At 34.2% G+C, this 15,925-nt stretch overlaps 4 protein-coding genes across 9 annotated transcripts; 3 read left to right on the top strand and 1 right to left on the bottom strand.

Moving 5' to 3' along the window:
- Positions 1 to 2,852: 2,852 nt before the first annotated feature.
- Positions 2,853 to 3,883, bottom strand: LOC104754196 (uncharacterized). 2 transcript variants are annotated; one of them, XM_087494010.1, is made up of 2 exons: positions 3,558 to 3,880; positions 2,853 to 3,426 (listed from the first exon to the last, which is right to left on the bottom strand). In XM_087494010.1, the coding sequence occupies exons 1-2, from the start codon at positions 3,601 to 3,603 to the stop codon at positions 2,900 to 2,902; spliced, it is 573 nt and encodes a 190-aa protein (XP_087350136.1). In that variant the 5' UTR covers positions 3,604 to 3,880; the 3' UTR covers positions 2,853 to 2,899. The 2 variants fall into 2 exon arrangements, with proteins under 2 accessions (XP_087350136.1, XP_010474637.1); XM_010476335.2 differs by having other exon boundaries at positions 2,853 to 3,883.
- Positions 3,884 to 5,006: 1,123 nt separating this feature from the next.
- On the top strand, positions 5,007 to 8,572 carry LOC104754194 (putative calcium-binding protein At1g02270). Of its 4 annotated transcripts, none has more exons than XM_087495079.1 (12): positions 5,224 to 5,474; positions 5,589 to 5,687; positions 5,775 to 5,879; positions 5,981 to 6,086; positions 6,383 to 6,472; positions 6,564 to 6,784; positions 6,880 to 6,956; positions 7,046 to 7,154; positions 7,262 to 7,387; positions 7,531 to 7,641; positions 7,898 to 8,005; positions 8,125 to 8,572. In XM_087495079.1, exons 5-12 carry the CDS (start codon positions 6,460 to 6,462, stop codon positions 8,413 to 8,415), a joined length of 1,056 nt encoding a protein of 351 aa, XP_087351205.1. In that variant the 5' UTR covers positions 5,224 to 5,474; positions 5,589 to 5,687; positions 5,775 to 5,879; positions 5,981 to 6,086; positions 6,383 to 6,459; the 3' UTR covers positions 8,416 to 8,572. The 4 variants fall into 4 exon arrangements, with proteins under 4 accessions (XP_010474634.2, XP_010474635.2, XP_087351205.1 ...); XM_087495080.1 differs by having other exon boundaries at positions 5,268 to 5,474; positions 5,781 to 5,879; XM_010476332.3 differs by lacking the exon at positions 6,383 to 6,472 and having other exon boundaries at positions 5,007 to 5,474.
- Positions 8,573 to 8,730: 158 nt separating this feature from the next.
- LOC104754193 (silicon efflux transporter LSI2-like) lies at positions 8,731 to 11,178 on the top strand. The gene is made up of 4 exons (XM_010476331.3): positions 8,731 to 8,974; positions 9,130 to 10,328; positions 10,398 to 10,587; positions 10,711 to 11,178. Exons 2-4 carry the CDS (start codon positions 9,255 to 9,257, stop codon positions 10,965 to 10,967), a joined length of 1,521 nt encoding a protein of 506 aa, XP_010474633.1. The 5' UTR covers positions 8,731 to 8,974; positions 9,130 to 9,254; the 3' UTR covers positions 10,968 to 11,178.
- Positions 11,179 to 11,872: 694 nt separating this feature from the next.
- On the top strand, positions 11,873 to 13,727 carry LOC104754192 (NAC domain-containing protein 5). Of its 2 annotated transcripts, none has more exons than XM_010476330.3 (5): positions 11,873 to 12,165; positions 12,274 to 12,548; positions 12,635 to 12,760; positions 12,939 to 13,160; positions 13,258 to 13,727. In XM_010476330.3, the coding sequence occupies exons 1-5, from the start codon at positions 12,000 to 12,002 to the stop codon at positions 13,522 to 13,524; spliced, it is 1,056 nt and encodes a 351-aa protein (XP_010474632.1). In that variant the 5' UTR covers positions 11,873 to 11,999; the 3' UTR covers positions 13,525 to 13,727. The 2 variants fall into 2 exon arrangements, with proteins under 2 accessions (XP_010474632.1, XP_010474631.1); XM_010476329.3 differs by having other exon boundaries at positions 13,237 to 13,727.
- The last annotated feature ends 2,198 nt before the right edge of the window (positions 13,728 to 15,925 follow it).

The following is a 15,925-nucleotide window of genomic DNA, read 5'->3' as shown; positions in this document are numbered from 1 at the left end:
TTTAAATTTATAATAGATATATTTCTGATTTTTTTGTTATAAACTTGTGACATAAGTGTATTATAATATACGAGTTAGTCTGATTTTTGGTAAGTAAGGATAGTATGGATTTAGTTAATTATAGTAACATATAAATCAATTATAGGTAATATTTAAAAGATAAGCAAATCTCTCAACCTAATTAAAATAAAAATATGTGATTCTTCTTTCACTTTTGTTTGATTTTATATTTAAATTATTTTATTTTTCTATATAATATATTTAATTAATAAAATTTATGATTTTTTCTACATATGATGTAATTTAAATTTTTAAAAACAGACATATATTGCTCAACTGATGAATAAAAAATATACAAAATGCTCTACATCACCTAAGAAAACTAGGCAAATATTCAAAGTCGTACTAATAAAAAAGAGACCAAAAAGATTCTGAATACGAATGAGCAGAAACCTTGATTTATCAGGCATTGAAATTAAAAAATTTATGCCATTTTATTATGGACTCGTGATAGAGCATAAATTAACATTTCTTTTATTTATTTTGTAATTTTTATTTAAATTGTTATATATATTTGTTTTAATTTATTTTGTAAATTTTATTTGTAATTTTGGTTTGATAAATTTAAAAATTAAAAATAAAAATAAAACAATTATATATATAACACTTTACATAAAAATTATAAAATAAATACTAGTAAAAGATAATTGATAAATATTTTAATGCAAACGTGAACCAAAATGTAATTGGTTGACAGCATCGTAAATTTACTATTTTACTTTATTATATTGATCAATATTTGAATGCAAACTTGAACACGCTGTCGCTGTGGTTTGATTAATAAATCTTAAACATAGTATTTAAATTTACTAAATTGATCAATTATTTGTAAATTCATATGTGATCGTTTCAAAATGTTGAAGTTAAGATTTACATAAGAGACTAATCAAATTACAATCTATATATCAAATTTAGTAACTACATATGTTGATTTTTGAAATCGGAAAGTTTTGTGCGGGTTAATCCAAAAAAGTATAGGCTTAAGTTACTATATTTGGTAACCTGGTAGTCTGGTACACCACGCCCCAGGAAGCACCCTATCAAATACTAGTATAAATGAAACTTATAACTTTTTTCTAAATTATGAGTTGTCATTCTTGAGTTGTGATGGGGTGTCAGGGGGTTTATTGATCGAAGTTCACATGATTGCCCTCTCAGCATATATATATGATTGCTCTCTCAGCATAATTTTTTCATAAATCTTAAACTTTCTTCTCTGGCTTCTCTTTTTCTTAACAAACAAAAAAAAAACTTTCTTTTATAGTTTACTGGTTTCAGGTTATGGGTTCAGCACAAAGTACCCGTAACCCACGATCGTCACAACTGAATATTGATGCGCCCATCACAGTTTGGTGGGACGTCGAGAATTGCTTGCCACTTTCTGAGATTGATGCTCATGATATCGGTCAGCGCATAAGGCAATCGCTGAGATACTTAGGCTACCGAAGTGCTGTGGTAGGTTTACAAAATTTTAAAAATCTGGAAGCTTATCAAAAGTAAAATAAAGTTAACCATATATATAACATGACACAAACCAATAAAAACCAATTATAACATGACAAGACAAATATATATTATAACATGACACAAACCAATAAAAAGCGATTATGTACAAAATTATCACAATAACTTAATTTTACAATGAATTATGTGTTCAAACATTCATGTGATCATGTACTTTGTAGATATGACAAATTACTTCGCACCATATAGGGCATATATAAACAATTTTCATTTGAGGCCAAAAGTTATTAATTTGATTATTAATCTGATTATTAATTTTCTTCTATAACCTTATTATAGTTACATTTTTTTCTTATTTTTTGTTGTTACAAAAGTGAGGAAGTAACAATTGGAACCTATCAATCAATTAAATCAACAAAAAAAAAAAATTACGTCAGTAAATAGCTAGGAAAGGGCGAGATAGAGATTTTGTTGGGAAATATAAAGATGTGTTTATATTTTTGTTTGCATTGCCAAATTTAGTTTTTGAGAATTTGGTAAATTAATAAGAGAGATGTTCTTGTTTTTCAAGTTTTTTAATTCTAAGAAGGATGTCAAAGACGTCGGTGTGGATTGATCTCGACACCTGTCCGATTACCGATAGTTGTGTAGCTAGTCAGGTCCGTCAGCGTGTACAATCGGTTTTGTATATGATTGGTAGCTCTGGTCCTGTCACCATTAATGTATTGGGCACCTTGGAGGACACTACGCTTGATGTCCTACAAGTGTTATCTTCCACTGGAATTGTTGTTCACTACATCCCATGAGGTTGGTTAATATTCTCATCTCTCTATAAATTAACTAGACTTTATGTCCTGCGAGAGGGTGTTTAACACTGAAATAACAACAACAGATACAAAAACAAGAGGTAGCGGGAAAATTTTGTCGGTTTTGCTTGCTTGGATACTTAGGCTACCGAGGTGCTGTGATAGGTTTACAAAATTCTAAAAATCTGGAAGCTTATCAAAAGTAAAACAAAGTTAACCATATATATAACATGACACAAACCAATAAAAACGATTATAACATGACAAGACAAATGTATATTATAACATGACACAAACCAATAAAAAACGATTATGTACAAAATTGTCACAATAACTTAATTTTACAATGAATTATGTGTTCAAACATTCATGTGATTATGTACTTTGTAGATATGACAAATTACTTCGCACCATATAGGGCATATATAAACAATTTTCATTTTTTCCAATGTTAGGAAAAGTGCTATAAAAACCAAGAAAGACTGTTTTATCTTGGATACTATTATTCTCATGAACCGATAATTTTGTATGTAATCCGGATTGAACACCTATCCTTTTATTTAGAAATGTCACGTGTCTGATGTCTTCTTAGTCGACCTCCGACTGACCAAACAACAAACTTGTGTGATTACATAAACGCATATCAACACAAGAACAGAACCATACACAAAAGCTATAAACAATACGGGCTCTTCAACAGGTGACATAACAGCCAAATACACACAATCTCGTATAAGAACAACCCATGCCAATCCTTCCACTGCCATTTTAATCACCGTAACTTTTTTCCTCTTTGCTTCTTCTCTGCATAACTTGCATATAATCCTCAAACACAGAACACCCACAACCAAGAACGTTGTACTAGACCATCCCCGGTAAGCCACAATCTTCCCTCCCACTATCAATGGCTCTTTCTTGCAGACACAAGACTTGCAAACTCCAGAGAACGTAGAAGTGACCAGAGCATCGTATCCTGTATAGTAGGGAAGAATCACAGCGTCTAAGTAAAGGCTGGCGTGGATAATTCCAGAGACAGTAGAGGCTTCAAAGAAGACAAAGCTTGCTTCTTTTTCGATGTTGTTCTCGAATATAAGCACTGAGAGTTGAACGAGCTGCAGGATTTCAGGTCCGAAGATGGAAATTGGGAAAAGGGTATTGATCCTTTGACCTTTTGCAAGGATCAAGATGATCAAAGGGAAAGAGATTGGACCAGAAGGAACTAAGTACCTTTTTGCTTTATCATCATCATCATCAACACCATCATAATCACCATCTTCTCTTCTGCTTCTTCTTGATAGTACCTTCCTTAACATAGCTATTAGCGCCGTCAAGTAAGAAACCGTGACGAAGAAGAAAACTAGAACATCAATGATTTGAGGGTAGTCGCCGGCGTAGAGGCTGTCGCAAAAGTAGTGGAAAGGGCAGTTGATAGGATCAAGTGTGTCTTCGAATTGCCACTTGGTGCATTTGAAAAAAGTTTGCTTTCGACCCAAATCCATTTCCCATTCTGTGTTCATAATTTTGGGGTTGTGTTCTCTTATTTGTTGTTTGGTTTCCTTGCAAGCTACACATAAATTGTTTATAAGGTGTATATGTGTAACATCATATGGTTGATTCCCTTTCATTGTCTGGTTTTGGATGCTTGAGCTGCAGGCTAAAGTGGATAATGAAACTCTATCTGAAATTTGAATCCTATCTTCAATTTGGTTTATTAATTTAATTCACTCTTTGAGTGAAGTTAAATGTGCTTACATAGTTTACTTGATTAATAATGATGATTGTGCCCAAATTTGAATATTTGTATAGAGAGATGAGGAGTAGAGAATTTGTGAGAGAAGCCTTTATCTGTAAGCGAAGTCAAAAAGTTTGGTGGGGTGATTGGTACTGTATATTTCTTTAAAAAAATGTTGGTTGAAAAGCTATGGTTAACTCGGAAACAGAGGATTTTAGATTTGTTACTCTATGAACGCTCTTCGGTTATCTCTATCTCCAAGTAGACTTAGAAGATTTAATTGTGAAATTTTTTACTTAAGAAAATCAAATTTGGCTTTTGTGTGTAAGTTTTTTAAACAGATACAAAAGGACATTGTCAAATGTAATATGTGAGAAATGTATTATCAAAGGTAAAATAAATAAAGTATGCATATAGCCTTGTGTATGATATTAAAAAAACAAAAAACAATAATTGGCGTATGAATTAAAAATAAAAATAAAAACAAGTATTTTTTTTTATGAACTCACCGTATTTGTTAATGGGTTGACATTTGACAAAGAAGCTAAAAATAATCAATAAATACAACGTGGTTAAGCAGCAAATTTTGCTGTAAAAATATAATAATATAATTGGTGTGGTACGAATAAGAACCGTGTGATGTGATGAGCACCGACATAGACGCGGTTCTCTTCCCCAATCACTAATAATTTCCCTCTCATTCCCTTTACCAATACCAGCAATTTCTTTATTTTATGTTTTTTGATCTTAAATATGGTACTATATTATGTACGTTATAAACTTATAATAGCTATATCGTTTGTAAACTTCCATGAATTGTCAGATATTAAAATCCCTTTGAATGTTTCAATCTAAACCCATTAATACAACAAAACAAACTAAAGAAACTTCGATATGTGGCCAACAAATAGACTCAAAGGAGTTATGATGAAAATTACATAGTCATTGTGGTTGAAATTACATGGACCTTACTAGACGATCAATTTTTTCCTTTGCTAAGAAAACTTTTTTTTGTGTGGTGTGTAGAAAGAAAATTAATTATATTTACGAAACAAATTAAATAGCACGTAAAAGGCATATCCCTTTTTTCATTTTTTTTATGAATAAAATAAACAAATTAATCAATACTGCCAAAACAGAAAAAAAAAAAAAAAAAAAAACAAAGAGACGGATAAATAAAAGGAAATCAGAAAGAAAAGATCTCTATTCGGGGGAATTCGAAAGCTCAAATGCAAAGCCATCATCATCAGAATCGAAGCACAACGAGAACAAGGCTCAGCTTCTTTCTACGGTCTAGATTCATCCCTTCCTTCTCTTCTCCACTCTCCTTCTTCTTCGTCTTCGCTGCCGTCCCTCTCCCGATCTACTTTTCCGGTTTACTCTCCAGAATCAACAAACCGGTTTCACTTATGGTGTGTGTGCTTCCCTCCCTCCTCTTCCGAGACTTCACTTTTTGAGTTTTTTCCTTCTTTCTGAGAATTGATGATGAGTGATTCACCGATTGTGTTTTTGTTTTTAATTTGCAGAGACTCAACTCCAACTTAGCTTCTTCAATGGTGGAATCGAATATATCTTGTACTACTTTCAATATACTGGCTCCGATTTATAAACGCGTTGATCAGCAGGTTTGTTTTCTCCTCCTTTTCTGATTTCTCGTTTTAGCGACATTGATTGATTGGTCGAATTGATTGTGTTTGTTGGGGTTTTTAAAGAATCAGAGCATTAGAGAGAGCGATTTTCACGAGCTTTGGTTAGCTCGTAACCAGAGGATTTTAGATTTGTTACTCCATAAACGCTCTTCTGTTATCTGTCTCCAGGTACACACTTTTGCTTCTTGTGACTTATAAACTCAAACATATTTGACTTTTTTAGCTTCAGCTTGTGACTCTTTAGCTATTGTTTGACTGTTTATTCACAGGAAGTTTGGGTTGGGAATGAGGAATTAGTCAACATGTATCACGACCAGCTTGCCACTTCAGGCTACACTCTTTTTCAGTTGGCTAGAACCAATGGTCGTGGTGATGGTATGATTCTTGCATTTTGTTTACTACTTCTTTTAAGTGAAATTGCCGTCAGCTCTAGCTAGGAGAGTAGAAGGATGCCATGTCTCTGTGTTTATTGCTTAATTGGTCTAGGTCTCTCTGTCCAGAATCGTTAGAAACTTAATAGGCTCAGTTAGTGTTGCTGCTTAAAATGCCTCATTTAATAGTGTAGGGTGGTTCAAATCTATACATGTCTTGGAAGGGCATGTCAGAATCTTTCTTGTGTCACAGGTTGCTTGTTTGTGTTTATATGATCTCTCAGCGTCGTTTGTTTGTAGGATGCCGTATAAAGCGGCAATACTTTCAATGACTGTTTTATGGATGGAGTTGATATATGAACTGAAATTCAAAGACAATGCTATCTATAGGTCTGGACTCCTCTATCTGATCGCATGCGATCAAAGATAGGATTCTTTGCCTTTTATGTCTCATTTGTGGACTTGTATATCTTTCTTACAGGTCTTTTAACTGCCATCCATAAGGACCATTTTAAAGTTGTAAATTACCGAGAGCTGCTCTTTAACGATTTCGGAGACCGCGTTGCTCAGCTCTTACATGTCAAATCAGTTGTTCCCTTTCCGCTTAATGGGAAGCAAGACATTCAACAAGAAGTCATTATAGTGAACACTCACCTGTTGTTTCCTCATGATTCTAGCTTGTCTGTTGTTAGATTGCATCAGGTTTGTCATCCTTCCCATCATTTTGCATTTTGAGACCGTTCCCCTTAGATCTTGTAATCCTAGTTTAATTTCAATATACCTGCTTCTCTTAACAGGTTTACAAAATTCTTGAATATTTGGAAGCTTTCCAAAAGGAATATAAACTTAATCACATGCCCATTATTCTCTGCGGGTAAGTTCTGGATCTTTTAGAGTCTTGAAATTGTGTCCCTCCACCAGTACAATGTGTAGTCACAGACTTTTGAATTATGCTTATCTCAGTGACTGGAATGGAAGCAAACGCGGGCATGTCTACAAGTTCTTGAGATCTCAAGGGTTCATATCATCATACGATGATGCTCACCAGTATACAGACAGTGATGCTCATAGGGTAAACATCTCTTACAAACCTTTTTTTATTCTCCAGCCTTATGTTATTACGCTCATATAGTAAAAATTCACATCCTTATCCAGTCTTTCTTCCATTTTTATCTTCAGTGGGTTAGCCACAGAAACCACAGGGGAAATATATGCGGAGTTGATTTCATATGGCTCTGTAACCCTAGTGATTCAAGAAAACCTTTGAGAACAAGTTGGGTGGAAGCTGTTTTCAGCATTATCAAGGTGAGATCTTCATAAAACTAAGATATTAACTTATAAAATGTTAAGTCATATCATACTTTACCATGTCATGTCTCATTCTTTCCAAATTTACCTTCTTCATGTCCATTTTGTTTATTTCTGATTTCTCTTGATGGTTCTTCCAGTATCAACTTCACAAAGCTTCCATAGCCGAGGGCGATGCCTTTGCTTTTCTTGGGGCAAATAATCATAGTGATTCACTAACCTACTCTGACTTTTGCCAAGCACTTCAAAAGGTATATACATTCTCTTCAGGAAAAAGTGCGCCTAGAGAAGCCTCAATTGTCCATAAATGCTGCCAAAAAAACTTATATTTTCAAATTCTAATTGACATTCAACACTTTTGGAAATTCGTTGTGATCATCTAGAGATTTCATTTATCATAACAGTAGTAGAATAAGGATCAAATGAGTTCTTCCAGATTTTTTTCAATTTCTTTCAACGACGAATGGACTTTTATGCTGACGTCAAAATTTTGATATTGTGTGGTAGATAAATCTAACGGGCATTCCACATGGACTTAGCTTCGAAGAGACAAAAGAGCTATGGGTTAGAGCTGATCTTGATGGAAATGGTGTCTTCGACTCTGAAGAACTTAAGGTAAACTAAACTAAACCAACTGGTGCAAAATGGAAGTCACAAACCGGTAATGAATCTGAGCTTTGTTAAAAAAAACGTCAATCAAGACTCTGATGAGTGTGTGTTATATGTACTATCAGAAAATTTGGAACACGACGATGGTGAACAAACCTGGAAACTGCAAAGAGAGTATGATGGAGAGTAAGAACGAAGAAGGAGAAGAAGAAGAAGAAGAAGAAGAAGAAGAAGAAGAAGAAGAAGAAGAAGAAGAAGAAGAAGAAGAAGAAGAAGAAGCAATCGGATTGAGAGTAAAGAAAGCGGTTTTGTTTCCGCAAGAAGCAGAGAAAGGACTGTGGCCGGAGAATTACAATATCTCGGATCATGCTTGTCTGACCGTACAATTCTCTCCTGTCAAAATGCTATGTAGCTAAGTTTTGTTTATTACCGGCTCTTTGTGAAAAAAATGTAAAGAAGCAATGAGATTGAGAATTACAGTGAGAGAACCTAAACCTTTTGTATAGTTTATTTTTTTTGTAATTGCATTACTGTGTCCGATAAAAATTTAAGGTCTAGTTGTTTTTTTGTTAATGTATCGATTTTTAGTGGATTAGAAAGAAATTCCAAATGACGAGCCAATAAGAGTTAATAGAGGGTATCGAATATTTTTAAAAGAAATAATTGACTCGTTATTACACTTCGAATTTGGCTGTTATGTAAAAAGAAAACACTTTATTAACCTAAGGGACGTGTCAAATCCCTATTGTTAATTTCATGAAAATTGGAAAAGTGAAGAAGAAGAAGATCTGAAACAAAAGACTTTTCGTCTTCACTTTTGGAAAATAAAAAAGAAAATTGGAAAGGGGCTGACTTTGTCTGGTTGGTGGTGGTGGACCTCGTCGTGGCGGTGACTATAAAGATCGAGGAGTGTTATCCATGTAGTTCCATCACTCGCTCGTCTTCGATTCCTTCCTTCTTCAATCTTCAGAAACTGTATGTTTTCACTCTATTCGATAAAAATTTTCTCTTTTGCTGAACAATTTGTTTATACATATATTACCAAGTGTTGTATTTGATTATCCCAATAAACTGTCTTTTGACTTCGATATTTAATTGCCCTTTTTTCTTGTTTTTTTCTTTTCCAACAGAGTCGTCGATTCTAACCGGAATCGTCAACGTCCTTAGATTTTATCAGGAGATCTTAGTGTTTCTTATCTAATTTACAAGATCCATGCTTTTGAATCATTGATTAGAGATACTCAAAAAAAAGAAAATGGCAATGGCACCAGTAGTTAAGCTGGTTTTAGGTTCATTAGCCTTTGCTATTTTCTGGGTATTAGCAGTGTTCCCCTCTGTACCATTACTACCAATCGGTCGAACCGCCGGTTCTCTGTTTGGTGCAATGCTAATGGTTATCTTCCAAGTGATAACCCCTGAACAAGCTTACGCTGCCATCGATCTCCCCATCCTTGGCCTTCTCTTTGGCACTATGGTTGTTAGTATATACCTTGAAAGAGCTGATATGTTCAAGTACTTAGGCACATTGCTCTCTTGGCAAAGCAGAGGACCTAAAGACTTGCTTTGTCGAGTCTGTCTTGTTTCCGCTGTTTCAAGCGCTCTTTTCACTAATGACACTTCTTGTGTGGTTTTAACCGAGTTTGTGTTGAAGATCGCTAGGCAAAAGAACCTCCCTCCTCATCCTTTTTTGCTCGCTTTGGCCACGAGTGCTAATATTGGTTCTTCCGCTACTCCCATTGGGAATCCTCAGAATCTTGTTATCGCTGTTCAAAGCAAGATACCCTTTGGGGAGTTTCTTTTTGGTGTTTTTCCTGCTATGATTGTTGGTATTACCGTCAATGCTTTGCTTCTTCTCTGTATGTATTGGCGGGTCTTGTCTGATCATAAAGAGGACGAAGAGAAAGCAGGAGAAGTTGCTGATTCTGAAGTTGTTTCTGTTGCTGAAGAAGATGTCAGCTCTCATAGGTTTTCGCCAGCTACGTTTCCACCACCACCAACATCCGAAGAATCGAACTTGAGAATGGATGCTGCTGATACGCTCAGAAACAGAGCGGGTTCGGCTGGTGAGAGTGATCTTATAAGCCGCGATTCAAGAGAACTACAAACCGACGCAGAGTCTCAAGGAGAGAGCAATGACAGCAACAACAACAACAGTATGTTCAAAACCAAGAAGTGGAGAAGAGTTTTATGGAAGTCAAGTGTTTATTTGATCACGTTAGGGATGCTTGTGTCTATGCTTATGGGTTTAAACATGTCGTGGGCTGCAATTACCGCGGCTCTAGCTCTCGTTGTTCTTGATTTCAAAGATGCAAGGCCATCTCTCGAGAAGGTAAAAAAACCAAACTCTTTCAAAGATATAATTTGAAAGTTGTAACCTTTTTTTTGTTGTGATTCGCAGGTGTCGTATTCGCTTTTGATCTTCTTCTGTGGGATGTTCATAACCGTTGATGGATTCAACAAAACTGGTATCCCTACCGCTCTATGGGACCTAATGGAGCCATATGCCAAAATCGATCAAGCCAAAGGAACCGCGGTTCTAGCTGTTGTGATTCTTGTCCTCTCCAATGTAGCCTCTAATGTACCTACCGGTAACCTCACTATCCTTAAAGGCAAATATGTTATGTTGGCTCTGCAAACAAATTCAGTCTTTGAAAGAAACCGCAGGACCATTGCGAATGAATGATTCTTTTTTGTCTTTTAAATGTGTGCAGTGCTTTTGCTTGGAGCAAGAGTGGCGGCATCAGCAATGGGGAGGGAGGAGGAGAAGAAGGCTTGGTTGTTGCTGGCGTGGGTGAGCACAGTGGCTGGGAACTTGACGTTGCTTGGTTCAGCTGCAAACCTGATAGTGTGTGAGCAAGCTCGCAGATCAGGGAGCCATGGATACACTCTCACTTTCACAAAACACTTCAAGTTCGGTTTACCTTCAACACTCATAGTCACTGCCATTGGTCTCCTCCTCATCAAGTAAATGGTAGGCTCATATATGCTTTCTGTTTTTTCTTTGTGATGAAATTTGATTAACTACAAGAATCAGTCTTGATGGGTTGGGTTGTCTTCCACAGTTTGTAATTTGATATTCATAGTATCCATATTTGTGTCATTGAGAAAACAAACACTACCATCACACAAGTAATGAATTGTATATACAGTAGTAGTGAGATCAGGTTTTCCAGCGTTTATTTATGATGATTCAACGGAAACTATATTAAACTAGTCAAACTAGTGAATATCATTAATGTACCACTAACCAGTGATGAGTTCTAAATCACTTTTTTCTTTTTTGTCAAAGAGTTCTATAGCACTTCGAAAATGGAAAGTTTAGATACAAAAACAAATTTGTGAATTAATTATTTACAATGTATGATCATTCCTATTCGGCTAATTCCCCCTTATACGATGTCGGTTAATCTTTTATCTTACCCGCGCCTTCGACGAAGTTTCTGACTTGACCAACGACGTTACGTTTAGTATGGTATTTTCCATAAATAACATCATAATATTTAAACGACGATTTTTTTTTTTTTTTCCATTGAGCAACAAACACATTAGTTTTCGTAGAAACAAAATGTAATTTGTCTACAATTAAACATGCTAAACTCCAACTTGGTAATACTAAAAGCCCATCGACAATATGGTTATATCAGGAAATAAAGAAAAAAAATGCTCTAAACCAGACAACAAGTGGATAGGAGATGTGACACGTATGTAAAATACTAAAATTTACCATTCCACCCCTTGTTAGCGTGTCTTCTAAGCACTATTTTTAATCTCATTTCTTAACATTGTCATATTTTATTTAAAAAATTCGAATTTTACGAATCCCGAAAATGTCCTGACGGGCTATATAAATAAGCACACGTCTGCAGTTCAATCATCGTACTTACAGAAAGCAAAATCTTCTAAAAATAAGTTCCGAAACTGAACATCCCAATCTCTCCCTTTCTTGTTTTTTTTTCTTTTGGTTCTGTTTTAACTAGGGAGGGTTTCTGATCTGTAAGTTATGTCGCTCTCGAAAGTGGCTTACCCGATCGGAGTCAGATTCCGTCTGACCGAGGAGGAGATCTTTTATTACCTCCGGGTCAAAAATCTGGAAAGTAACACTAGCCTTGTCGATGAAGTCATCAGCACTGTCAATATCTGTAGCTCCGATCCTTGGCATTTACCTTGTAATTAAATCTCTCTCTCTCTCTCTCTCTCTCTAAATAAAAGATTAAGCCATCCATTTGGGTAATTTCTTATTTATTTTTTGTTGTCTTTTTCTTTCTTCAATTAAGCCATGGCGACTACCATCGTTGAAACGACCGATCTGTTTTGGTATTTCTTTGGCCGTATAGAGAACAAATACAACAAAGGTGATATACAAAGCAGACGAACACAATCCGGGTTTTGGAAGAAAACCGGAAAGACAATAGATATCAAGCGAAAGAGCGGCAATTGCGAAAAGATTGGTGAAAAAAGGGTTTTGATGTTTTACTTGAAAGGTGGATCGAAATCCAAATGGGTTATGCACGAGTATCACGCTACCTTCCCTTACTCTCCTCCTAACCAGGTTCTTAATTTTAGGCTTCTTTGTTACTGTTGTTGTTGTTGTTGTTACTCTAATCGATGCAACCTATTTAATTTTTTTATTTACAGATGATGACATATACACTCTGCAAAGTAAAGTTTAAGGGTGAAATGAGAGAAATTGAGGAAAGTCGCACTTTATACCCAGCTCCAATGAATAATAATGATAACAATATTGGTGGTTTGATAATTAAGGTTGGTTGATAGAATAGGAATATTCTGTCATTCTATCTTTGGTCAATCTCAATAAGTCAAAACTTAATTTATTAGTTTTTCTATTTACATCGATCTTCAAAATCATTAATAAGTCAGTCATGGAGAATCTTCTGACAATTTCTGACTTTACTTGTGTTGTGTTCCCCCTTTTTTACAGAATCCATGTCAGATTACTGGATCTCCTCTAGATTTGGATGCACTGGACTGGGTTATGGATGATATATTAAGTCCTGATTTCGTGGGCTTGGCGGCTGATGATGATGACGAACAGAGTAAGGGTGTTTACATGGAAGAATACAACAGATACAGACCTAAAAAGCCATTGACTGGTGTCTTCTCTGATAATAGTAGTGACTCTGATTCGATTTCTCCAACCACAGTAAGCAAAAAAATTATTATGTTACACAAACATTATAAATTACTCTGTTTTCAGTTTCTACCTCATAACGCTATAGAGTTTTGTTTCATACGAACAGAGTTCCATTCAAACTTCGAGCACTTGTGATAGTTTTGGTAGCTCAAACCAAATCATCACAGACCTGCTGCCAGAATCTCCTACCTCGCCAGTCAAAGAAACACCTGTGAAGAAGAAGAAGACTTATGACGATGATGCACTAGGGACTGAGATTGGTGAGCGTAATAAATTGGGTCAAGTGATGATGATCAAGAACAAAAAAGCTGGTTTCTTTTGCAGGATGATACAAAAATTCGTCAAGATAATTCAGCTATGTTCTTCTAACTAAAGAACATGATATCAATTATTATGATCAAGAACACCTATTTGTACTTTCCATATATGTAGAAGAGTTAGTTTTGTGTCTATCTTCCTTAGCAAAGAAAAGAGAGAGTTTATATATTATGTATTTATGTCTATCTTGTTTTGTAACTTTTCCAAATTGTAGCGTGTTCCATTATATATACATGTAAAAGGTGAATTCGTGGTACACATATGATGTAGACCAATTGCTATTGTAGCGAGTTCCATTATTATCTTGTCATTACAAAAGAAGCGAAGAATAAATATCCAATCAAGATACTTAGTTTTAGTAATGACAAGAGTGTTTTTTTTTTTGGACTATTAATTAGTACTTAGTAGTAGTCTACATCGTAAGTGTACCACGTGCATATGTTGTCTGTAAGTCCCAAACCCCCTCCCCTCAATTACGCTAATCGTAATTTTATTAAGACCATCTCCAATGGTTTTCTCTATTTTTACCTCTAAAATAGAGGAACTCTATAATAGAGGTGACTTTTGCTCCAATAGGTACTTCTATTTTTTCCTCTAAAAAAGAATATTCCATAGAGATTCCTTTTTTATTTTACTGTTAATACCTTTTACTTATAAAAGTTGCAAACTAAACCATTTATTTTAGTATTTGTGAAACTTTCATAAAATTATGATATTATTTAAATTTTTAACATTCATAAATATACCAGAATATTAAATAATTAGTCTTTGTTGTATATTAAATAATTAGTCTTTGTTGTATTAAATAATTCGATTGGACAAATTTTTAGGGATATATTGGTGGATCCGGAAGTAATTTACCAGAATATTAAATAATTAGTCTTTGTTGTATTAAAAATAATGTTATGGCATGAATATAACTAAAATATTTAAATTATTTATATTTAATAAGATTTTATATAAATTTTCTTTTGCAAATAATAGTCTCAAATTTTAAAAATGTTTTTCTATACAAAAGCCTTTAAAATTTTTTAATACGAAAATCTTAAAAAATTTTAAACCAAAATATTAAAATTAGTCAAATTTAACTTTATAATCAATTAGCCTTTAAAATTTAAATATTATTAAAATATTTAAATTATTATTAAACTATTTAAATATATATTTAAATTATTATTAAACTATTTATATATATATTTTATTTATTTTTATCATAAATATAAAAGTGTTAAAAGTTCAAGGACCATTTTATAAATAAAAAATTTCAACTCTATTATAGAGGAAAAAATAGAGTTCCTCTATATATAGAGGAAAATAGGCCTGGGCAAAAAACGGATCCGAAAACCCGAACCGGAACCGACCCGAAAATATGGACCCGAATCCGAACCCGGAACCGTTAGAATACCCTATTGGGTCCTAATCTCCTAAACCCGAAAAACCGGAACCGAACCCGGAACCGAACCAAAAACCGAATGGGTACCTGATATATCCGAAATAAAATCATATATAGAGAATATTAGTTATATATATATTTTTTATAACATAATTATTCAAAGTTACAATTTAAAATTCAAAAATATTATTTTTCCTAGAGCAAAATAATAAAAATACTCAACATAACCAAAATTATATTGAAATGTTTAGCTATAATTTTTAAAAAATTAACCAATTTTTCTAAAATTTTTTTTAATATTTAACATTAAAATTTCCAGGTAATCAGGTAAAATTCAGGTTTTTTAGGTTAAATTTCGGGTAATCGGGTACAAAATACCCGAACCCGAATGATATCCGATTTTTTCGGGTATTTATAGGTTTTGAAATTTTAGACCCGAACCGACCCGAATCCAGTAAGACCCAAACCGAACCCGAACCGATATTTGTTGTTTACCCTAATGAGTTCTAAACTCCTCTACCTAAAAAACCCGAACCTGATCGGTTCCTATCCGAACCCGACCCGAGTACCCGAATGCCCAGGGCTAGAGGAAAAAATAGAGATCTCTATTATAGAAGTAGAAATAGAGTTGGGTTGGAGTAGATTTTACTCTAAAATAGAGTTAAAAAGCAAATATAGAGGTGGGTTGGAGATGCCCTAAGTAGGCGCCTAAAACACTTTGGACGTCGAAAATTGATAATTTTTTACTTTTATACAAATTTATCTTATTATTTTTTTGGGTGAAATGGTATAAATCCAATAAAACAAAATGTGAATTAAAGAAACCAATAGTTTCTGAACCGTGCACGAACTCAATGCGTTCGGGTCATAAAAATGACGCGTTAAATAAATAAAGATAACGACATGTTAAAATCCATTCAGCTTTTGTGATTGATTCGCATCATTTAGTAGTAGATCATCAATTGACACTTCTTCTTTTTTTTCTTTAAAAAAAAAAATCTTTAAAATTAAAAGAATCTCAACAAAAGTCAAAGAAGGGCCCAGTCCGTCTGCTGCATATATT

This window comes from Camelina sativa, chromosome 17, assembly GCF_030686135.1.
Source record: "Camelina sativa cultivar CO46 ecotype springtype chromosome 17, ASM3068613v1".
In the NCBI taxonomy this organism is placed as follows: domain Eukaryota; kingdom Viridiplantae; phylum Streptophyta; class Magnoliopsida; order Brassicales; family Brassicaceae; genus Camelina; species Camelina sativa.
Note: the sequence above shows the minus strand (reverse complement) of the source record. Positions and strands in the feature narration are given on the sequence as shown.

Excerpts from the sequence above, each read along its gene's own strand:
- LOC104754193 (XM_010476331.3), top strand. The coding sequence starts at position 9,255 with ATGGCAATGGCACCAGTAGTTAAGCTGGTTTTAGGTTCATTAGCCTTT. Across the intron at positions 10,329-10,397 it reads CAAGGCCATCTCTCGAGAAG|GTGTCGTATTCGCTTTTGAT; the intron begins GTAAAAAAACCA and ends TGTGATTCGCAG. Across the intron at positions 10,588-10,710 it reads AGCCTCTAATGTACCTACCG|TGCTTTTGCTTGGAGCAAGA; the intron begins GTAACCTCACTA and ends AAATGTGTGCAG.
- LOC104754194 (XM_010476332.3), top strand. The coding sequence starts at position 5,292 with ATGCAAAGCCATCATCATCAGAATCGAAGCACAACGAGAACAAGGCTC. Across the intron at positions 6,087-6,563 it reads AACCAATGGTCGTGGTGATG|GTCTTTTAACTGCCATCCAT; the intron begins GTATGATTCTTG and ends TCTTTCTTACAG. Across the intron at positions 6,785-6,879 it reads CTGTTGTTAGATTGCATCAG|GTTTACAAAATTCTTGAATA; the intron begins GTTTGTCATCCT and ends TTCTCTTAACAG.
- LOC104754196 (XM_010476335.2), bottom strand. The coding sequence starts at position 3,847 with ATGAACACAGAATGGGAAATGGATTTGGGTCGAAAGCAAACTTTTTTC.
- LOC104754192 (XM_010476329.3), top strand. The coding sequence starts at position 12,000 with ATGTCGCTCTCGAAAGTGGCTTACCCGATCGGAGTCAGATTCCGTCTG. Across the intron at positions 12,549-12,634 it reads CTTACTCTCCTCCTAACCAG|ATGATGACATATACACTCTG; the intron begins GTTCTTAATTTT and ends TTTTATTTACAG. Across the intron at positions 12,761-12,938 it reads TTGGTGGTTTGATAATTAAG|AATCCATGTCAGATTACTGG; the intron begins GTTGGTTGATAG and ends CCTTTTTTACAG.